The sequence below is a fragment of the Brachionichthys hirsutus genome, chromosome 19 (assembly GCF_040956055.1).
Source record: "Brachionichthys hirsutus isolate HB-005 chromosome 19, CSIRO-AGI_Bhir_v1, whole genome shotgun sequence".
NCBI lineage: Eukaryota > Metazoa > Chordata > Actinopteri > Lophiiformes > Brachionichthyidae > Brachionichthys > Brachionichthys hirsutus.
In genome coordinates, this window is record NC_090915.1 from 11,651,610 (window position 1) to 11,675,573 (window position 23,964).

Here is a 23,964-nt window from a genome sequence, read left to right on the forward strand (position 1 = left end):
CTCCTGAAAGTGATGACATAGGAGCCGGGGGGGGGGGCGGGGGGCATCATGATCCACATTATGTAAATGAGGCGCAGCGGCTGGTGCCAGTGAAGCCGCAGTGCCGCGCGGAGCGAGGCGCGTGGCCGCCGCTAGATGGCGGTAAGCCCAGGAAGCTGATCATCAGTCTGCAGCGCAGTCTGAAGGGCATCGAACGCGACCGGAGAGCTCACGGCGAGCAGGAGACGCAACGGCCAGACGGGACGCGCCATGGAGGACAAGTCCAATTCGCTGTCCAGCAAGGAGGACAAGGCCGACGGGAATAATGTCTTCCAGAGGCAGGACTCGGTCCAGAAGAACAACGCCGGGAGCCAGAACACGAAGGAGCACGGGAACTCGGTGGGCTTCAAGGGGGAGCGGGAGGAGGCCATGGTCGGGTTCGACGACCTGGACGGGGGGGGCAGGCACGGATTCATGCAGAGACAATTTGGGGCCATGATGCAGCCCGGAGTCAATAAGTTCTCCTTGCGGATGTTCGGCAGCCAGAAAGCGGTGGAGAAGGAGCAGGAGCGGGTCCAGACGGCCGGGTACTGGATCATCCACCCGTACAGCGACTTCCGGTAAGAGCCCCCCCGGATCATCCACCCGTTCAGCCACTTCCGGTAAGAGCCCCCCCGGATCATCCACCCGTTCAGCCACTTCCGGTAAGAGCCCCCCCGGATCATCCACCCGTACAGCGACTTCAGGTAAGAGCCCCCCCGGATCATCCACCCGTACAGCGACTTCAGGTAAGAGCCCCCCCCCCCCCCCCCCGGGATCATCCACCCGTACAGCGACTTCAGGTAAGAGCCCCCCCCGCCCCCGGATCATCCACCCGTTCAACCACTTCAGGTAAGAGCCCCCCCCCCCCCCCCCGGATCATCCACCCGTTCAGCGACTTCAGGTAAGAGCCCCCCCCCCGGATCATCCACCCGTACATCGGCACACGCTCAGCCCGTCCTGACGCGCACACGCACCCGGAGAGTGTGCGTTTCATTGCGGCATTCTCATGCGTTCAGGCTGCAGAAGGTGTTTCCGTGCACGTCCTTGGGAAAAGGATCGCGAATGTCATGATTTGAAAACGCGCACGCGAGCGCGCATTTGGCGCCACGTTAACGCTCGTCGGTGCGACGTGTTCTCGCGCATGCAGGGCCGACGGGACGCGGGCACGGCGTGACAATGCACTGCGGCGTCGCGGTTCTAAACACGCACAGGATGCGGTAAAAGCATGATCTGTCTCACCTGGACAGGTGCTGCTCGGCGCGGCCTCGTACTGAACGTGCTCAAACCGGCCGCGCCGTGACGCGCAGCCTGGAAGCCGTTTGAGTTGAATCAGCTGCTTCTGAGATCCCGCACGCACGCGCTGCACGCGCTCGCCCGCTGTCTGCCCCGCGGTGCCCGTCGGAGCTGTCCCTGGTCCTGGTCTTTACGGAGACGGGGGCTGCTTAAAGATTCATGGGGGGGCGGTGATATTCATTATTGATGGTTGAGGTGCGACCTCGGCCCTGTGGGGGGCCCCGTGGGGGGCGCAGTGAAGGGACCCGTGGGGGGCCCTGTGGGGGGGCAGTGAAGGGACCCGTGGGGGGAGGAGAGGCTTTGTGAAAGGAGCAGGTTGCTTCTGTCTCCGTCCCCTTTGTGGGACCCCGTGGGCCCCCACAGTCCCCGTCCTCAGAGGACGAATGCTGCCGAGTTGGATTCCAACCTTCACGTTCCATGAAGAGCAGCCAGTAAGTGAAAAGCTGTTTGTGGTGACTGTTCCCGGCCTGGGGGGGGGGGGGGTCCTCAGCCGTGCTTCCTCTGAAGGCCTGCAGAGCCGCTCGGAGGGAAGCTCCTCCCACTGCCGGTCTAACTCCCTTCCTGTCCACCTCTTCCAGGTTCTACTGGGACCTGATCATGCTCATCATGATGATGGGGAACCTCATCATCATCCCGGTGGGAATAACCTTCTTCTCGGAGCAGACCACCACCACCTGGCTGGTCTTCAACGTGGCCTCGGACACCATCTTCCTGGTGGACCTGGTCATGAACTTCAGGACGGGGATCGTCAACGAGGAGAGCTCCGAGATCATCCTGGACCCGAAGGTCATCAAGATGAACTACCTGAAGAGCTGGTTCGTGGTGGACTTCCTGTCCTCCATCCCGGTGGATTATATCTTTTTGATCGTGGAGAAGGGCTTCGACTCGGAGGTTTATAAAACGGCCCGCGCACTAAGGATCGTCCGCTTCACCAAGATCCTCAGTCTGCTGCGTCTGCTGAGGCTGTCCCGCCTCATCAGATACATCCACCAGTGGGAGGAGGTGCGTATGTGTGTCAGAGGGGGGGGGCGCCCCCCAATAAAGGGGGGGGGGCATACTCGATGTGTCGACGGTACGATATTTATGTCTTCCTGTGACTTTATACCTGCTAGTCGGGATGCATGAGGCCCGTCGTGCCTCCGCTCGCCAACACGTCATCATTTGGGGCCTGCTCCACCCTCTACCCGCCTGCTCCACCCTCTACCCGCCTGCTCCACCCTCTACCCGCCTGCTCCACCCTCTACCCGCCTGCTCCACCCTCTACCCGCCTGCTCCACCCTCTAACCGCCTGCTCCACCCTCTACCCGCCTGCTCCACCCTCTAAGGGCCTGCTCCACCCTCTACCCGCCTGCTCCACCCTCTACCCGCCTGCTCCACCCTCTACCCGCCTGCTCCACCCTCTAACCGCCTGCTCCACCCTCTACCCGCCTGCTCCACCCTCTAAGGGCCTGCTCCACCCTCTACCCGCCTGCTCCGCCCTCTACCCGCCTGCTCCGCCCTCTACCCGCCTGCTCCACCCTCTACCCGCCTGCTCCACCCTCTACCCGCCTGCTCCACCCTCTACCCGCCTGCTCCACCCTCTACCCGCCTGCTCCACCCTCTACCCGCCTGCTCCACCCTCTACCCGCCTGCTTCACCCTCTACCCGCCTGCTCCACCCTCTACCCGCCTGCTCCACCCTCTACCCGCCTGCTCCACCCTCTACCCGCCTGCTCCACCCTCTACCCGCCTGCTCCACCCTCTACCCGCCTGCTCCACCCTCTACCCGCCTGCTCCACCCTCTACCCGCCTGCTCCACCCTCTACCCGCCTGCTCCACCCTCTACCCGCCTGCTCCACCCTCTACCCGCCTGCTCCACCCTCTACCCGCCTGCTCCACCCTCTACCCGCCTGCTTCACCCTCTACCCGCCTGCTCCACCCTCTACCCGCCTGCTCCACCCTCTACCCGCCTGCTCCGCCCTCTACCCGCCTGCTCCGCCCTCTACCCGCCTGCTCCGCCCTCTACCCGCCTGCTCCACCCTCTACCCGCCTGCTCCACCCTCTACCCGCCTGCTCCACCCTCTACCCGCCTGCTCCACCCTCTACCCGCCTGCTCCGCCCTCTACCCGCCTGCTCCGCCCTCTACCCGCCTGCTCCGCCCTCTACCCGCCTGCTCCACCCTCTACCCGCCTGCTCCACCCTCTACCCGCCTGCTCCTAATCAGCGCCGTCGTTCTTTGTGATCTGCGTTAACCCCCCAGCCGGTGGGGTAAAAGCGGCTCTGCCCCCGGGGGATACCCCCCCCCCCCCCCCCCCCCCCGGTGTCTGCAGACATCGTCTTGGGTTAAAGTGATACGTGTAGAGATTAGGCTAATCTGGGTTAATTCCTGGATCTGGGGGGGGGGGGGGGGGGGGGTACTTTGGTGATTCCTGGTCGCTGAGCTGAGGAAGACTCTTATGATCTGCCCCCCCCCTTACATGAAGACTGATTCTTAATAATGGCTCTCCTCGTGCAGAATCATTCATCAGTAACTGGTGAAGCATTTAGCTTCCTCCCCTGCCCCCCCCCCCTTCCTCCTCCCCTTCCTCTTCCTCCCCCCCTTCCTCCTCTTCCTCTGCTGTGGTGGATGCATTTACAGAAGCAGCCATCTCTCTGCCTATTATTGATCAGCTGATGAGACTAGGCTTTATGTGATTGAAGTGTAGCCGAGTCAGAGGTGTGTGAGCGGGCTCTGTTATTGATTGGAGCAGGTGTGCATTTACAGGTGTGCATTTACAGGTGTGCATTTACAGGTGTGCATTTACAGGTGTGCATTTACAGGTGTGCATTTACAGGTGTGCATTTACAGGTGTGCATTTACAGGTGTGCATTTACAGGTGTGTATTTACAGGTGTGTATTTACAGGTGTGCATTTACAGGTGTGCATTTACAGGTGTGCATTTACAGGTGTGCATTTACAGGTGTGCATTTACAGGTGTGCATTTACAGGTGTGCGCTGATGTTTACATGAACACAGCAGGTCAGTCTGTCCAATCCCTCCTGCTCTCACGGCGCTAATCTCCTTACAGCAACCACAGGCCACTCCCCCAAAACACGAGTCCCAGCAGGACTCACTGTGTTGCTATGGAGACTAAATGGCATCAGCTTTATTAATAGTGAAGGCGTGAGCCTGCCCCCCCCCCGGAGCTTCACAGTGAGCTCACTGGTTAGCATCCTGACTAATGAATGAATGAATCATCTAATCGCCCTGACGAGTTCTGCAGCCTCGTTTCTGGAGACGTTTCCTCCGACCTGAATACCTGAACTGCCGCCGTTGTTTCTGCTTCTCAGTTTACAGGTACAAATCGATAGAACATCCTCCTCCTCCTCATCCTCCTCTTCCTCCTCCTCCTCCTCCATAAATACATCTGCATGCTCCCCTGATGGACTCAGCCTTTTTCCACATATAATATTTTAGTTCTTAAAAGAACTCACAGTACCTGCATGCATTACCCCCCCCCCCCGATGCAGCAATGCAGCGAGCATCCCACCGGTGACCCCCCAGCCGAGGAGACGCTGCCAACACAGCGCTGAATGGCTGAGCGCAGATTAAGGCAGAACAGTAGTGTTGAGGTTATCACGCTCACACCACCAAAATAGACCCAGAGGGGGGGGGAGCCGGGGGGGCGAGCCGGCAGAACGGCACAATGAGCCCGATGGTAGAACGGAGGGACACAGAAATAGAGGAAAAGGAAAGGAAAGAAAGGAGGAAGAACGAGTCCAGCTGGACACGTTAGCCTGAGGCGTGAGCGGGTTGGTTAACGGTTAGCAGTGGCTAACCAGCACGCGGTCCACACTCTACCAGGGGCGTGAGCGGGTTGGTTAACGGTTAGCAGTGGCTAACCAGTACTTGTGACTGTACTTGTACTCTAACATTCCATCTAATAAATATATTCATCATCATCATCATCATCAAAAAAGTAAATGCAAATAATGTGAATATAAAGGCTGGCCCTGGAAATAAATAAGGTTTTATAAGAAAATAGAAATCACTGTTCAGGGTTTTACATACTCTGTGCTTGTTACACACACACACACACACACACACACACACACACACAGTTCTCCAGTGTTTTTTGACGACTATTTTCTTAATATTCAGGAAACATCTTTTGATGCTGTGTGTGGACTGCTTTTAACACAATATGTGAATCTATTTAGAGTTAAAATCAGCGTACTTACACTGTATGCGTGCTGCACAGGTCTAACTGAGGCCTCTCTCCATCTTTCTTTCTCTTTGGCAGATTTTTCATATGACCTATGACCTCGCCAGCGCAGTGGTAAGAATATTTAATTTGATAGGGATGATGCTTCTTCTGTGCCACTGGGATGGCTGCCTCCAGTATCTGGTGCCTCTCCTCCAAGACTTCCCCCCCGACTGCTGGGTGTCCCTAAACGGTATGGTTGTAAGTATTACACATTCCGCTCCTTTGTTTGTTATTTTGACATTTGATGAAAACCAGACTGTGTATACTGTGTAGTATCTGAGGGCGCCGCTGAATGTTGAGTATATATCTCTTGGCTTGAGCTTTGCTACGGCTGTCAGAATTCTTGCAGTCAGTTTTAAGAGTTAATGGTAGAATATTCAGACAGAAACTGACAAATGTGTGCTTTTTGTTTTTTGATTGACAGCAAACCCGCATTACAGCTATTTATTATTTTAACAAGTCTGTATTTAGTTCACTACTTCATCTAAGTTAGGCTCCAAAGGGTGGCTGAAAATTCAATATGCAGTAGATATTTAAGGATTATCATTTTAGCAGGTTAGGGATTCTTAAAATGTGCTTTTATGTCTATATTGCACTGTAACCCTACAAGGCCTCGCTTTGAAGCCCCTTTATCATCCTGTAATGCTGTTTTACTTTCGGGGTGACGGTGGGGTGAATGTAGTGAGCGAGTGAATGTCAGTGGTGGTCAGGAGGGCCGATAGTGCAAATTGGCAGCTTTGCTTCTGTCAAGGGCAGCTGTGGCTACCGCGGGGCAGCCGTGGCTACCGCGGGGCAGCCGTGGCTACCGCGGGGCAGCCGTGGCTACCGCGGGGCAGCCGTGGCTACCCCGGGGCAGCCGTGGCTACCGCGGGGCAGCCGTGGCTACCGCGGGGCAGCCGTGGCTACCGCGGGGCAGCCGTGGCTACCGCGGGGCAGCCGTGGCTACCGCGGGGCAGCTGTGGCTACAATAGTAGCTTCACTACCACCAAGTATGGACTGATTTTGTTGTTGTTGATTTTCAGACAGGACTTTTACTTTTGTGGTGGAGTATTTTTCTGTATTATTTGCTGAAGTAAAGTATTTGAATACTTCTGTTCTCACAAAGAAAAAGTCTATTTGTTATTTGGAAGGCTTAAATACTTCATAGGGGGTGTTTTTAGAATACAGTCAGGGCATTTTAGGAGCAGCAGGACGACTGATGAAAGAAATGCAAAATGAGACATTACAGTATGTTGTGCCTTAACTAGGTTATGGAAGCTAGTTGAAAAGAGGTTAACGTTGTCGTGATTCAGCCCCTTATAACCATGTAAAGGTGCGTGCATGTTCACACTTTCAAACTCTGCTTTAATTTTTAATTTGATTAGAATAAGTAAATGTGGCTCTGTCTCAATGGCTGAGTGGACGCTGCGGGACCAAAAGAAACTCCACATTTAATAAACTATAAATGCCCACAAAGTGAGTATTTCACGGGTAAAGTCTACGAAACTCCACATTTCCCATAATTGCTTGTTTACGGTACATTTATAGCTCCTGTTTACTCAGCCAATTAATTTTCAAGAAATTTGAGCGACGTAATCGAAGCCAATTGGAGGTGACTTTGGAGGCGTGAGCAGAGCGCGTGCCGGAGAATAAACTGCGCTGTCATAAAGTTAGCTTCAGCTAAACATAATTTACATGAGACTGTGAAGCAACAGGAAAGAGGTTTGTGCTGAACATCCAATCGTCACCCCCCCTTGCTGAGGTTTGTGCTGAACATCCAATCGTCACCCCCCCTTGCTGAGGTTTGTGCTGAACATCCAATCGTCACCCCCCCTTGCTGAGGTTTGTGCTGAACATCCAATCGTCACCCCCCTTGCTGTGGATCCTTGCAGAGGTTGAGGCTTGTGTGTTGACTGTGGACTTGCAGATGCAAAGTGAAAAGCCTCACCCACAGGTGAGATTCACCTTTTCACCCCGTCACAATGCTTGAGTGTTGGTGGGTATTCAGCGTTGGCTCAGGAATGATTGCTGGCTTGGTACTCGGCGTCTCCCTCAGAGAGGGGGGGGGGCCCAACGAGGACTGCAGATACTGCTGAGTGCTGCAGGGCAGGACTCTTATCATCTCGACTAATGGCCTGAGAGCGGCTTCCTCCTTTGTACAGGCTGCATGTACTTTACACCAGACGAGATAATGCTACTACTGGACTTTCTTCTGGTCCCGTGAGGGGTCGCCACAGCAACCCAACCTTCTCGTCGATTGCATGCTTAATTCTGGCAAGCTTTTAGGCCGGATGCCATTCCTGCCGCGACCGTCTGGATTTATCCGGGCTTGGGACCGGCTCAAGGAGACTCTGCCCCCGTTACCCCCCAGGCTGCGTTAGACCTGCAGTGAATCACTCCCTGTAATAGCAGGAAAAGCAGAAGCTCTGCTAATCAAACCTGCAATAATAATAATGCTTATCACAGCAACGCTTTCGGAGAGTCCTTGCTGATGATGGAGGAGGAGTTAAATCACACTCCTCTGGGTGCGTCTTTGCTTATTCAGAGGTGCACGAGTATTACCATCCGAACTGTCAGGTATCAGGTATGCCTGGTTACAACACTGGAAAGGGCATTTTGCTGAGTTTAACCTTTCTGATTGAGGGTTTCTTTCTGCGTGTGTGATTGATGGAGAAAGGTCATGCTGTGGTGATGTGCAGCAGCAGCCATGCTGCTAGTCTCTTACTGTAACAGCAGGAAAAGGGCAAATACAATCAGTGATAATGAAGATGCTGTTTGTTTAAGGGGTTCTCACCCCTATTGAATGGCCTTCAAAGTTCTGTATCGCTGAGACGTTGACTTTCAGGCAGAATTATTTCTTTTCATTCTCAGGAAGCTTGCATAACTTGCAATAGAAAGCTGTAATTAGTCATTTTAAATTGTTAAATGATGGCATCCTCATTATGAACAAATAATCAGCAGCCGTTAACCTTTATTATCATGCACTACGGTTTTAAATACTTTAACAGTAGAATTAATATTGAATTGTTAATCACATCTTTCTCATAGGCCGAATTAGTCGGCCAGATTCAGTATGACTGTGGTGTCCAATAGACTGATTGATTAGTGCACTAAATCATTGGGCTGATCGCGGGTATCTTGTTTGTACCAGTCAGCCGGGGCGTTACGCTGTTACTTAAGATGCATGCTGGAGGAAGGACATTACCGGCTCTTCCCTTGCAGTAACTCTCAACTTCCTCTCTACAGAACGTTTCCTGGGGTAAGCAGTACTCTTATGCCCTCTTCAAAGCCATGAGCCACATGCTGTGCATCGGGTATGGCGCTCGCGCACCTGTCAGCATGTCTGACCTGTGGATCACCATGCTGAGTATGATTGTAGGCGCGACATGCTACGCCATGTTTGTGGGTCACGCCACAGCTCTGATCCAATCGCTCGACTCCTCACGAAGGCAATACCAAGAAAAGGTAAAAGACAAACAATGGCACACCTCCTTATATTAAATGCCATAATGCATGTCATTTACATCACCAAATGATTATTATTCTGCTGCAATGACTAAATTCATGAGATTCAATGACGTAAATGATAAATGTTTGTGAGCTGCAGCCCGACCTGCATTAAGACCGATGGATTGGGACACAAAGTCCACATCAGTTATCCTGCTGGAGGTTGTTCCCATAAGTCTTCTCAGAACAGGCAGAGTCACCTTGACTGGGACCAGAACACACTAAAATACCAGTGCATTAACTACACCTTGTGTGTAAACGCATTTAGCTTTTAGCTGCTATCAGTGAAAATAAATAAAGATGGGCTGACCTTGCCAGGCGCTTTCCGTGTTTTTGGTGCAGTGTCGCAGTCTCTGGGAGCACCATCTGTTCTTGTCTCATTTCATGCCTGTGCAAGAAAACGCTAATGTAGTATAATGTTGTGTGAAGCTGCTAATGATTCACTAATTAAAAACAGGGTTCAATTGTACATTAGAAAACCCACAGCAGCATCATGCTAAAGACGTTAAGCTAAATGGATGCACAAAATGCAAATCATCCAATTTTGTTGTACATTGACGGACGTGTGTGAGAGCAGATTGTCCTTAATGCAGCAGCACAAACGCACACTTTTGGCTGTTTTTCCTATTTCACATATATTCATGTCATAATTTGTGCTGCTCTCGTGTTTTTGCCTTCCCAGTACAAACAAGTGGAACAGTACATGTCCTTCCACAAGCTCCCAGCAGACATGCGGCAGAAAATCCACGACTACTACGAACATCGATACCAAGGGAAGATCTTTGATGAAGACAACATCCTGAGCGAACTCAACGACCCGCTCAAAGAGGTGAGCCCAGCGCACCTGGATTCACACTTCACACTCTTCATGTGGATGGACAGAGCCGCTGCAGCCCCGTTTAGACGCTGTATTTAGTCTGAAGCGTCGCACATGTGAAGGAGTCCGATTTTAAATTCTTGGCTGACCCCTTTGAGTCAGCAGATTACTTGGGTCATGATGCAGGTGGATGAAGAGTAGAAGAATGAAAAGCACAGCAGGCGAGGAAATCGTGACCATTTCTCATGCAGCCTCATTAAGTCACCTTGCAGAGTTTAATACTCGCAGCTATGGTGGTTTAAAGGTACGACTTTCCTGCACAGAATATCCTGCAGGCTTCGTTCGCCGTGCAGAGCAAGCAAAGTTTAAATCTGCAGAGCGCCCGCTGCGCCCCGGGGGCCGACGCGTGAAAGCACGCCAATCACGCCGCGGCAGAAGAGCTCGCATCGACATGCGCTGAATCACTGCCCTTAAAATACGACGTTCTTTGATTCAGAAGGAGAAGAAGGAGAAGAAGGAGAAGAAGCAGAGCACAGTAGTTTTACTGTGCTCTGCTTCTTCTGCTAATCAGTGGTTGGATTGTGTGGAATGCACTGGAGAAATCAGAGTTTGTGTGTTCTCCCCTGTCTGCGTGGGTTCTCTCCGGGTTCTCCCCTATCTGCGTGGGTTCTCTCCGGGTTCTCCCCTATCTGCGTGGGTTCTCTCCGGGTTCTCCCCTATCTGCGTGGGTTCTCTCCGGGTTCTCCCCTATCTGCGTGGGTTCTCTCCGGGTTCTCCCCTATCTGCGTGGGTTCTCTCCGTGTCCCCCCCCTATCTGTGTGGGTTCTCTCCGGGTTCTCCCCTGTCTGCGTGGGTTCTCTCCGGGTTCTCCCCTATCTGTGTGGGTTCTCTCCGGGTTCTCCCCTATCTGTGTGGGTTCTCTCCGGGTTCTCCCCTATCTGTGTGGGTTCTCTCCGGGTTCTCCCCTATCTGTGTGGGTTCTCTCCGGGTTCTCCCCTATCTGTGTGGGTTCTCTCCGGGTTCTCCCCTATCTGTGTGGGTTCTTTCCGGGTTCCCCCCGTGTCTGCGTGGGTTCTCTCCGTGTCCCCCCCCTATCTGTGTGGGTTCTCTCCGGGTTCTCCCCTGTCTGCGTGGGTTCTCTCCGGGTTCTCCCCTGTCTGCGTGGGTTCTCTCCGGGTTCTCCCCTATCTGCGTGGGTTCTCTCCGTGTCCCCCCCCTATCTGTGTGGGTTCTCTCCGGGTTCCCCCCGTGTCTGCGTGGGTTCTCTCCGGGTTCCCCCCCTATCTGTGTGGGTTCTCTCTGGGTTCCCCCCGTGTCTGCGTGGGTTCTCTCCGGGTTCTCCCCTGTCTGCGTGGGTTCTCTCCGGGTTCTCCCCTATCTGCGTGGGTTCTCTCCGTGTCCCCCCCCTATCTGTGTGGGTTCTCTCCGGGTTCCCCCCGTGTCTGCGTGGGTTCTCTCCGGGTTCCCCCCCTATCTGTGTGGGTTCTCTCTGGGTTCCCCCCGTGTCTGCGTGGGTTCTCTCTGGGTTCCCCCCGTGTCTGCGTGGGTTCTCTCCGGGTTCCCCCCGTGTCTGCGTGGGTTCTCTCTGGGTTCCCCCCGTGTCTGCGTGGGTTCTCTCCGGGTGGGTTCTCTCCGCCCCACCTTTCTTTTCCTCCCTGTTTGTTGCTCTGGTCTGTATGACAATTCCTTAGATAGGCTTAGCCCAAGATTGTTTCCCCAAAAGGACCCCTGCTGGTCCTGAAAATGGTTTCTTCTAGAATTCATTAGTTCTCATGCATGATTAAGGTCAGAGCCCGTGGCAGCAGCAGCAGCAGCAGCATCCTGTGCTGAGCAGACATCTTTGCATCGCGTCTGTGGAGCTAGCAAGCGTCCAGAGATTGGTTATCTCTGCCTGTTGTCACTGGAGGAGAGCGATCCCTCGTGTGGGGTCAACAACAACCGTCATAGATGCCGATTGCCCTGGCTTTCCATCTGCGCAGCAACAGAGCTGTATTGGTCAACAAACAAGCTCCTAATCTCCCCGGGGTCCGGCGGGACAGGATGAGACCGGAGAGATGGCCTGCAGCCGACTCATCAGCAGCTCACGCGCGTGCCAAATGGGTTCCTCTCGGGAGCGATGGGAAGAGCTTTAGAAGTATTAGGGGGGATTTGTGCTGGTGTTTCGTGTTGTAGCTGACGCTTATTTATAGGTTTTCAGTAGAAATCATTCGTCTGACCAAAACATTTTTCTCCACCAGGAAATTGTCAACTTCAACTGCCGGAAGCTTGTGGCCACCATGCCGTTGTTTGCCAACGCAGACCCCAACTTTGTGACGGGGATGCTAAGCAAGTTAAAGTTTGAAGTCTTCCAGCCCAACGACTACATCATCCGAGAAGGAACGGTCGGGAAGAAGATGTACTTCATCCAACACGGGGTCGCAAGTGTCATCACAAAGTTCAACAAGGAGATGAAGCTGACGGACGGATCTTACTTTGGAGGTAGGAACAAAATACTGCCGTTAATTATATGTGTTGGTACTGCCATGCGAGAATGCTGCGCCTGCAGCGTGTGCATGTGTTCAGATACCAGCCGAGCCGCAGGGCCTGCATTCCATACATGGAGGCTCTGTAACTGTACTCCTGTGTAGTTGTACATTAGGAACTGAGTACTGATGCAGTAATACGCTTATGGGAACATTCGCCCCCTGCTGGAGGATCTTAGTTTAACGCTAACGACAGCTCTGCTGATGGGCTTCTCATTATTTGCCTCTTCTGTCCTGAAGGTCCGTCGGCATCGTCCCGGTATGTGATGTGTACTCTGTGTTCCGGCTACTGGGATTATTCGTGCTGCTCTTCATGGCTTTATTTTCCTGTCTATCTCTATTCCTGCCAGAGATTTGTCTGCTCACCAAGGGCAGACGGACGGCGAGTGTGCGTGCCGACACCTACTGTCGACTCTTCTCCCTGTCTGTGGACCATTTCAACGAGGTGCTCGAGGAGTACCCCATGATGCGGCGCGCTTTCGAGACTGTCGCCATCGATCGGTTGGACCGCATCGGTAAGGCCGGCCGTGGTTGGCTGTCTTGCCTGTCACTGTGCCTTGTCGTCTTGTCTTTATCTGTTTGCCTCGTCTCTTCATTAAAGCATCGTGTCTGTGCTGCATGACCTGTAAGCTATTTCTTTACATTTAGATTTCCCCATGTCTGTCTTAAATAAATATACTAAATGGTTGGATTAGCTGGAAGGCAGTGCATGTCGCTGTCCAGGAGGGAGTCAGTTTGCACCCCCCCCCCCCCTGCTTAATGCCAGCGAGTGGATGGAAGCTAACCTCACATGCATGCGTGTCTGGACTTCTTGCCACTCATCTGCACTCCTGGGTATGAGCAGCACCCCACCCCATACCAGAAAATCATCCGGACCCTGTACAATAGATAAACGCAGGGCCCGGTGACATCAGGCACTAAGAGCCCCCCCCCCATCCATCAGGTCCAGCCCGCTGTCAGCAGGCAGGACCATGAGTACGTTCAGCCATACCCTCATCAACAGGAGCATCGACGATTCAGACCTTTGAATTGGTTTCAAAAAGGGGCACATGTATATGCGAGCGGGGCATTGGGCGGGGGCATTGACCCTCATGCTACCACGCCTGCGTCTTTCTCATGATAACTCTTTACTGGTATAACATTTTATGTTTAATAATGATTATAAAGATCATGAGAGGAAGATACACCTGCATTTCACCAACATATTGGTCTCTAATAATCAATGTATAAATCATTGGTCTCGGGTAGTTCTGGACTTATTTAGGGTTTGAATATTGTTTATTACCAAAAAGGTTTTCGGTGCATCTTAAGTTGAAAAAGCATATTTAAATTCGTTAGCTCCTCCCTGTTTTCACTGTTAGATATATCATTTCTCTCTTGTTTAGCTGAAGCGGTGAAGAGTAAATGTCTCCTGTAACGGCACCGTGAATCACCTGAAATCTGTTTAAAGTGGAGCGAGGCGCTCTCCACAGCTAAATGTTTTCATGCAGAAACCACAATGTAATATGACACTTATAATAATCTGTTACATATGAAGACAATAGTTATTGCAATAAACCCCGTGAATTGATTTGTTGCGTACCGTTAGCTTTTAACAAACCTGCCTTGTTGACAGCATTTTTTAGTGTCTACCAAGACATAATGTTTATGTTAAGCAGTTGAATTAGCATAACGAGAGTATGACAGTGCTGGCTCATATCAGTAAGCTCTCCTTTTGTCTGCTTTTTATTTCTTAGTGTTTGTCTTTGTCACGGCTTCGTGTTTTTTGCATTTATTGTCCGGATCAGGCACATCAATAAGAAGCCCTAGATTCAGAATCAGGATTCATCAGTTCTCCTCAACGTTACACTCGGATGGGAGGTTAGTGAGATACTGGTCCCCTCACTGTGAGAAGATCCAGAGATATTTGCTCTAACAGTAATAATAAGCCGATAAACAGTCTCCATCTTGGTTTATTCATATCAAACCTGCTGATGGCAGCTTCAGCGAGACTCAGTTGTGGCTTGAGGAAGGCAAAGGAGAAGGTGATCAATAATAAATGGTTAATTCATGAATGCATTCAGCACTCGAATGAACCCAAACCCGTCACACTGGCATGTGAGTGTAATTCGAGAGGAGATTTAGGGCAGGGATCCTTGGCCCTGCCCTGAGATGTATGGATTTGTGCCCGACACAACATACCGTATGCCCTTTGGCCACAACAGTCCAAATCTACATTTGCCCTTTTTGAGCGGCGCCAGCTTTGATCGGAGCTATCAGAGTAAACGCTGACACCATCCCTCATTTCAGACCGACCATAAAGGGGTTTGTCTCATACAAGGGAGAAACACTGTCATGATCTGTGCTGGTTGTCTCATTTCTATATTTAAACTGCACTTGGTTACCTGCTTGTCTTGCTCTGAAAAGGAAAGAAAACTGTAACCATGCTTTGGAACCAATAACCTGTTGCACATTTGACATTATCTTTTATCTATCTAAAAATTATTTGACCAGGAGTCCGTCTTGAGACGAGCACATCTCGTTTTCAAGAGTGTCCTGGCCGAAGAGTAGGCATCAGGTAAACACTTTATTCCAATTCCAGCATTCGAACAGGTAACAAATTAGCGATAGAGACTCGCTAAATGGAACGGCTCTCAAGCTCCTCCTGATGAGACGCCTCACGTTCATGTTTACGCCCGGCGTCAGCGTCGAGTCGCCCACGGCAGCTCTGGACACATTTGAAATGTCAAAGAAAGACAATCAAAGAAACAAAAGGTGCTTCATTCCGTGTTACATGTCACGTTTCTTTTGTAACATACCTGGATTATGAAGACGTGCTCAGCTCTATTGGTGTTTTTATTTCATCTCTGAGTCCTTTCTTCAAAGAATAATCTCGATTATAATCATCATCTGTAGATTAGTGAACTCTTGCAGAAACCTCATTTCATTCAGAAATCATATTTTCACCAATAGAAAAACAACGTTGTTTCTGATTGTCTGACTTTAAAGATGATTTGTCTTTTGTTAGCTCATTCATTCATTCATTCATTTTCCAGCCGGTTAATCCGTCATCGGGTCGCGGGCCAAGCTGGAGCCAATCTCAGCAGTCACTGTTAGCTACGTTAGATATTAAGACTTGACTGGAACCAATCAGAGCAGAGCTACAGTGATGTCACTGATATCGACCTCCATTTAATCCATTAAGAATCCTCTCTAAATAGTATTTTAGTAGGGATGCATTAATTAACCTTAAATCACTTCTTGCTAAATAAATCCAAATTTAAATTGGAACTTGTCTTAAATGCATTTGTGTATATTTTATTTTGTTTTCTTTATTGTTAACAAGGATTTTATTTCTTTGTTTTTAAATGTCAGTTGGCTTGAGATTTATTTTTGAGTTTATTGACGAGAGGCATTTGTGTATTTTAGATCTATTTAGATCTATTGATCTACCAGGAAAGACCAATCACAGCACTGTAGACACCATGCTGTATTATTTACATATAACGGATCAATTTATTTTCAGTTTCCCAACTTTTGATTTTTCTTTGTTTTGGGTTTCTTTTAAAGTGATCCCTGACTGTTTTGACAAATCGGTCTAAAAACACAAGAATGTACTTCTGCTACGTAAATACATGTACACAAATATATAACTATTTCTTATAAGCTATAAAGTCTGTATTGTTTTGGGGGTCGCCAATGTTGTTTACGTTGCAAGGCATTCTGGGTGTTTATTCACAGATCTCCCTTCTATCACGTCACATCCACATTTTGATTAGCGCAGCGCTTACCGTATTCCCGTTCTTGTCTAACTGTGGGGGGGGCTAAGTCCTTTAATTAACGCCACGCTGGTCAAAAATTGAGCAACAACGCTGAAATAACGAGCTTTATTATCTCGCTGCCGCCGATGACATCGCCTCTATACCTCCTTCCTTTTCCTTTTAATCTTGATGACATCACACACGGATCGAAGTCCTAACTGTTCACCCCTGTGAATGAATCCAGCAAATCCTTCCGGTTCTTCTGGAGATTTAATTAATCTGTGTTGTCCTTCCAATCGTCACCTTTAAATATGCGATGAAGGCAGCCTTGTAAGTGAATGCTAGTTTTAGTCCCTAACGACTCTGCAGTGAATGTCGCAGTCCGGATCAACAATGTCAAAGGGGGGGGGGGGGACAAATACACCAGTTGTGGATATTCTGGAGTGAAGGACATGTCTCCCAGCTGGCCTTGAGAGGACCGGAAGCTGTCCAGTGATTGATGGTGGCTAAAACCTTCAGCTCACTTTCAGCACGTCTCTCATGCTTAATTTGACCACATTTTACTGCCAGTGCTCCAAAAGCTGCTTTTAAAATGCCGCTAGTTACATTTGATTATCAGTTGGTGAACGGTTGGGACACGTTTGCAGGCAAGTTCACAGAAGTGAGATGTTCTAAACCTGTTTGGTGGAATCATGTTTTATTAAGTCATTCAAAGAATTCCACTTAAACAATCTGTGAGGAGTAGATTAGGTTCTCATTAGCATATTTGACGTGTGTGCCCATCCATTTAGTGTGTTTGTATTCTATTGTCACCTTTTGTCATGAGACCGACGCGGTCAGAGGTTGAAGGTCGGCATTAGTCTGTCTAACTCTGTGAGTACAAACATCAGCATTGTTCTTTTTCATCGCCCACCTTCAGCACCTTCAGTCCAAACTGTCTCCTAATCTGTCCTTCACTCCTCAAACAGTCCCATCGTCATTACTGTTAACATTTAACAGGCCTTAGTGGATGTGAAGATGCAGCTTGTGAGAATGATAGAGTTCAGCGCGTATATTTATTGGAATCAAAAAGATGAATCTGTTGGAATTGACTGGTCGAAGGCAAAGGTTCCCTGCAGACTCGTACAAGCTGCACGCCCATCCTTAACGCCTGTAGCCCTGCCCTTCACCTGCGGCGTGGGGCAGCCACAGTTTGCCACGGCTGTTTTGTGCTCAACTCTCTCGCCTGCACTCCAACAGGGAAGAAGAACTCGTTGCTGCTGCAGAAGTTCCAGAAGGACCTGAACGCCGGCGTGTTCAACACGCAGGAGAACGAGATCTTGAAGCAGATTATCCGTCAGGACAGGGAGATGGTGATGATGGTGGACCGCAAGCAGTCGGTCACGGGGATGAACTCGACTCCGCTGTCCGGAAACTCCATCATTAACTCCCCAGCTCAGCCGCCGTTCCCCGCCGCCTTCAGCACCAATCAGCTCCAGCAGGCCTCGGCCCCCATGACCTTCAGCGCTTCAGCGATTGCCAACGCCTCTGCTGCCCGCATGCTGCCTGCCGCAGCGGCTCAGGGGGTTTACCCCGCTCCCAGCCGCTCCCATGGAAACCTGAACTCTTCCTTAGCCAACCAGCCGCCCCCCCCCCAGCAGCAGGGAGCCATCATGTCTCCCTGCTCCTTCACACCGGTGCAGACCCCTCTGGCCAGCAGGAGCTTCCAGTACGGCTCACGCACCGCCTCCCAGCTGTCTCTAATCCAGCAGCCCGCAGCGTCAGCGCCGCCGCCGCCGCAGCAGCAGCAGGCCGCCTCCCCTCAGAAGAGCACGCACGCTCTTCAGTCAGGCAACTTGAGTCGTGATGTTAGACATTTATCAGCTTCCCAACCATCGCTGCCACACGACAGAGCTCACCCCGCCTCCACCGTGCAGCCAACGCCGGCCGGGCTCCAGGGGATGAATCTGCAGAGCGGCATCCGCACCACAGTGCCCCAGCGGGTCAACTTGTTCCGCCAGATGTCATCGGGGGCGTTGCCCCCGGTGCGTACGGCGGCGGCGGCGTCATCGTCCTCAACCCAGCACAGGGAAGCCCCCGGCTCGAGGAGAGATTCTGTCCTGAGCAGTACCGAGACTGATCAAGACAAAATGCGTTTTGCATCAAATTTATGATTCCATTTTCTCCTTTATTGATTTAAAAAAAAACTTTGTTTCGATTCATTTTTTAAAATGTAGATACAACAAAAGAGAAGAACGTGAACGTTCTTTGTTTCTCCAGACGTCTTCTAAAATAACCTCGTAGAGATCCTGTACATACGACTCCTTTACTGTATTATATTTTAGACAAACTTAAGAATGTATATTATACAGATACATCTCTCCATTTGCATTACATATATATTTATATGTATGTATGTATATATAGATATATAATATATATATATAGGTGTGTATATAGACTGCTGTTTTTATGGCTGTGTGTGTGTAAGTTTAAAAGCTGTAATATAAAGATGAGTCTTCCTTCCTGAGAACTATAACCATCGTTCTACACGCTGGATGACTTTGGTTTTCCGGTACTTGAATGCATCGTGGACTCTGACGAGGACTATCTTTCATCTTTTGTTATCGCTGAGGAAGAGATGGATTATCTAAAGCGTCTAACTTTAGGCGCCACTGTGGAATAATAAATGCAAGCAACTCTGACAAGTCATCTCAGAAAGCACAGAAACCAGTCTCCCTCATTTCCTAAAACACAGATACTGTAACTAAGCGTTGTGTTGCCCTCGGCAACAGAGCTACAGTCTGCTGAGCCCCCGGAACCCGGCAGCAGCAGCTCACGGATCGACCGTCCCAGTGTCTGCTTTGGGTTTCTTTTCGGATGGCTGAGATGTTATTTAATGTTGCTTGACAATTCTGTGTATATTTATAATATTTATAAACTAAAGATTATCACCATTATGCAATAGACTGACATAAAGATTAGCTATACGTGTGCTGTAAATAGTTTGGTAGAAGCTGCGTGGTGCGTTCTCTTCTTTCAGGAACCCGGGCGTCATCGATAGGGCGTCATCGATAGGGCGTCATCGATAGAGCGGCATCGATAGGGCGTCATCGATAGGGCGTCATCGATAGGGCGGCATCGATAGGGCGTCATCGATAGGGCGTCATCGATAGAGCGGCATCGATAGGGCGTCATCGATAGGGCGGCATCGATAGGGCGGCATCGATAGGGCGTCATCGATAGGGCGGCATCGATAGGGCGGCATCAATAGGGCGTCATCAATAGGGCGTCATCGATAGGGCGGCATCGATAGGGCGGCATCGATAGGGCGTCATCGATAGGGCGTCATCGATAGAGCGGCATCGATAGGGCGGCATCGATAGGGCGTCATCGATAGGGCGTCATCGATAGGGCGGCATCGATAGGGCGGCATCGATAGGGCGTCATCGATAGGGCGGCATCGATAGGGCGGCATCGATAGGGCGTCATCGATAGGGCGTCATCGATAGAGCGGCATCGATAGGGCGGCATCGATAGGGCGTCATCGATAGGGCGTCATCGATAGGGCGTCATCGATAGGGCGTCATCGATAGGGCGGCGTCGATAGGGCGGCGTCGACAGGGCGTCATCGATAGGGCGGCGTCGATAGGGCGGCGTCGACAGGGCGGCGTCGACAGGGCGTCATCGACAGGGCGTCATCGATAGGGCGGCATCGATAGGGCGTCATCGATAGGGCGTCATCGATAGGGCGGCATCGATAGGGCGGCGTCGATAGGGCGTCATCGATAGGGCGTCATCGATAGGGCGGCATCGATAGGGCGGCGTCGATAGGGCGGCGTCGATAGGGCGGCATCGATAGGGCGTCATCGACAGGGCGTCATCGATAGGGCGGCATCGATAGGGCGTCATCGATAGGGCGGCATCGATAGGGCGTCATCGATAGGGCGTCATCGATAGGGCGGCATCGATAGGGCGGCGTCGATAGGGCGGCGTCGATAGGGCGGCATCGATAGGGCGTCATCGACAGGGCGTCATCGATAGGGCGGCATCGATAGGGCGGCATCGATAGGGCGGCATCGATAGGCGCAGCGTTTAGGGACGAAAGGCTCCATCAGAGATCAATGCTATAGCTGGCTGTACCTGACGCAGGGAGAGGCCTGATTGGAGGATTTAAAGCCCCGCCTCTGTGAACTCTTCCCTGTCCTCAGTGTAATTTAAGATCCTTTAATAAGGATTCCTTGTTTATTAGTTTAACTGCTCGAAACCAAAACGTGTTTGTTTTTCTTTTTCATTCCGATTTGATTTCCACGCTGGCTCGTGTGGTTTTGGGTTAAACTGCACTGTGTTTGGGTTGGAGACATCAGGGATCCGCTCACCTGTGTGCAGGTGACGGTCACCAAGCTAACGCAGCTCCCAGACCCTGATGTGAAATATCTGGGACAGTCTTTGGTCCAAACATCAAACGGATGCTGCAGGACAGCGTCCCTCTTTTCTGTCTCCACCCGCTCTGACAGAAACGCCTCTGAGAACGAAACACAGTTCATTGCAAAGCGATGCATGTGCACGCACATCATGTGCACGTTTCCACACCGTGACGTCACAGAAGCGTGTGTGCGTGATTACAGAACTGGACGGTGTATTTCGCTGTTTTGGGTTGATAATGACCCAAATCCAACATAACTGTAGAAACATGGGAAAGTGAGTTTCTCATCATGTGTCCCCTTTAAGGTCTCTGTTTGGGCTTTGCTACTCTGACGTCACCTGAAGGGGCGTCACCTGAAGGGGCGTGTCCCAGCCACAAAATCGTGACTAGATATTTTAAATATTGTAATACTTCAAACTGAAGTGTGAACTAAAGAGACGCGGATTGTACCGTACCTTCATACAGCGAGCATCCTCCCAGCGCTCCGTTTAGTCCCGGTTTCCATGGCAACCACGTCGGTCCGTCAGCATACCAGCACATGTATTTGAATATTTGTTTTTGTTTGTTCCGTTGGTTTGAGAATAAACAAATAGATGCAAAAATAAGTGAGACGAATGGCCGCAGAGGTTTCACGTGTTTACTGATGACGTGCGTGGCCACGCACAGGTCATTGATCATTGATCAGCTCATTATGTAATGCAAGGCTTGATACAGAGAACAGATAAATGTCAACTTTCTTACAACAATATGCAGACAAACAGTGTTTGTCAAAAATCCGTGATTTATTTTTGGGTTATTTTGTTTGTAAATAATCAATCTTTTCAAAATAGAAAATAAACGACATATTGTCATCTTAAAGTGCGTGTGTGTCCTTGTTTCCAGCGGGCGGGGAGTTGATGGAGCTTTTTCCTGCTTTACGTTTCGATTGAGGCAGAAAAGGAAGAGTTTATCGCTTTGATGTTAAGGTGTTTATCGCTTTGATGTCATCACCGTGTTTATCGCTTTGATGTCATCACTGTGTTTATCGCTCTGATGTCATCACAGGCAGGCAGGCAGGCAGGCAGACAGACAGGCAGGCAGGCAGGTCATCCCACTGGTGCAATCTGGTCGTCTGGAGGACGAGGACATGGCGGTTCCCCCTGATGGAGCCGGATCCTGGACTCTGTGGTCACGTGACCATAAAGCCTCCTGCGTAACAGTAAATAATCCCGCGCTCGTTAAACCCGGCCAGATTAAAACTAATCCCTTATGGATTGACGTTCTGTTGTAGTTTCCATGAACATGTTAATGATAATATCATGAGTCATGACGTGAACAGATTGCTGGAACAAACGGACATCTTTTGAAAATTGGATGGCATTTAGACAAAAATGATGAGAATTAAAATGATGGAATTTCTAAACCAAATTGTGATTTAATGGATTGAAGTGAACGACCTCTGTGGCCAGTTAAATCTGTGGAATCCTGAAGCGTCTGTTAGACAACATAATCTCTGATTGAATTTTTTCCAAACTAAAGTATGACATGGATCTGAGGTAATGGAGTCCATCCTGTCCAACACGCAGCCCGTCTGCGTCCGTCCTTTGTGCCGCTCACTTTGCTGCTCGGCACGACAGATGTCTGCTGCAATCCTGACGTAATCTGGAATTACATTTGGATCAAGAGAAAATTCTTTCTCTGCCCAAAGAATTCAAGCAGCAGACGTTTAATCTGAGACGCTGGAGGTACCTGCAGGCTTCAGGTTCTTCTCCCCGCCTCCCCGTTTCAGCTCCTTGGGCTGAATCAATGGTATTTACATTAATACTGAACATAATGAGACATTTTCATTTGAGACTATATGAATTAAATAGTTCTGCCAAATCAAACTAGAAAGACAATCAGAGCTTGCAGACCCCGCCTCCAAAAGACTATTGGATCTTGTGAGACAGTAAACAGGGCTTCCGGAAAAGAGGGACCAAACCTGCTCTAGCTTGCTGCTCCGGAACGTACTACAAGACTCCTTCTGGACTCTTTTTCCCATCATGCCATTCGTGCCTCTCCCTCTTAAAGTGGCAGTTTACAGCACAGGCGGTTTATTGATGACAGGAAAACCGTTGAGACTGGTCGACCAGAACACGCCGACCTCAGAACCAATCACCATAGAGGAAACGTTCAGCTCAAGCCACGCCCTCTCTGGGGAGGGTATCATGAAAACGTGATGACCATCAAACTGATTGTTCGTTTCATCCTGGTAGAAATGGGTCACGAAGAGGAGGGTGCGATGAAGAGTACACACGTCTGCCTCAGGGCGTTTCATCCACAGGTGGAGGCGACGGCCTGCTGATTGCAGCAACATGTCTGTGATCACAGTCGATAATGTCACCGCAGAGACATCGGCAGGTCACCTTTGTGGGTGTGTCCTGGGTGCTCCGCTACACCTCTGCAGGTGGTGGATGCACAGGTAACACCTGAGGTCACTGTCACACCTGCTGACCTCACACGACCTCGTCACTAACGCTCCTGGGGGGGTAGGGTTAGGGTTAGGGTTCACTAACGACACAGCAGTTTCTGTGTTTGTCTTCACGTCCTCCCTTTAAGACATGATGACGAACTCGTCTGTCTCGTCGTCTCTGTCCTCCCTTGTCCTCTCTGTCTCTCTGTCCTCTCTTGTCCTCTCTTATCCTCTCTTGTCCTCTCTGTCTCTCTTATCCTCTCTGTCCTCTCTTGTCTTCTCTGTCCTCTCTTGTCCTCTCTTGTCCTCTCTGTCTCTCTTATCCTCTCTGTCCTCTCTTGTCTTCTCTGTCTCTCTTGTCCTCTCTGTCTCTCTGTCCTCTCTTGTCCTCTCTTATCCTCTCTTGTCCTCTCTGTCTCTCTTATCCTCTCTGTCCTCTCTTGTCTTCTCTGTCCTCTCTTGTCCTCTCTTGTCCTCTCTGTCTCTCTTATCCTCTCTGTCCTCTCTTGTCTTCTCTGTCTCTCTTGTCCTCTCTGTCCTCTCTTGTCCTCTCTGTCCTCTCTTGTCCTCTCTTGTCCTCTCTTGTCCTCTCTGTCTCTCTTAGCCTCTCTGTCCTCTCTTATCCTCTCTTGTCCTCTCTGTCCTCTCTTGTCCTCTCTTGTCCTCTCTGTCCTCTCTTGTCCTCTCTGTCCTCTCTATCATGCTCTGAATTTTAAGTTTGTCACCGCCGTCCTTGAGTCTGGCCGCCTGCTGATTCGATTGGTGAGTCACCGGCCCCCCAGCTGGCCGGCCGTTTGCTCAGAATGGGGGGGTCGGCGTTAACTGTGACTGCCAGATCATTGATAATCAACACGTCCTCCGGTTGGGAGGGGCCCTCCCTCAGAGCACCTGGATTCTGGATGTTCATGGTCCACAGAGGACAGTGGAGCTGGACCGGTCCTCCCTTAATCAATGGGAATGTGGATCTGAGGGAAGTCAAGGAGGGACAGAGTGTTATAAATGGGGGGGGGGGGGGGGGGGGGGG

At 50.6% G+C, this 23,964-nt stretch overlaps 1 protein-coding gene across 1 annotated transcript; it reads left to right on the top strand.

The window, feature by feature from the left end:
• Window positions 1-249: 249 nt before the first annotated feature.
• LOC137908338 (potassium/sodium hyperpolarization-activated cyclic nucleotide-gated channel 1) lies at window positions 250-18,257 on the top strand. The gene is made up of 8 exons (XM_068752734.1): window positions 250-599; window positions 1,893-2,316; window positions 5,576-5,737; window positions 8,765-8,983; window positions 9,708-9,854; window positions 12,080-12,320; window positions 12,715-12,879; window positions 17,344-18,257. Exons 1-8 carry the CDS (start codon window positions 250-252, stop codon window positions 18,255-18,257), a joined length of 2,622 nt encoding a protein of 873 aa, XP_068608835.1.
• Window positions 18,258-23,964: the final 5,707 nt, after the last annotated feature.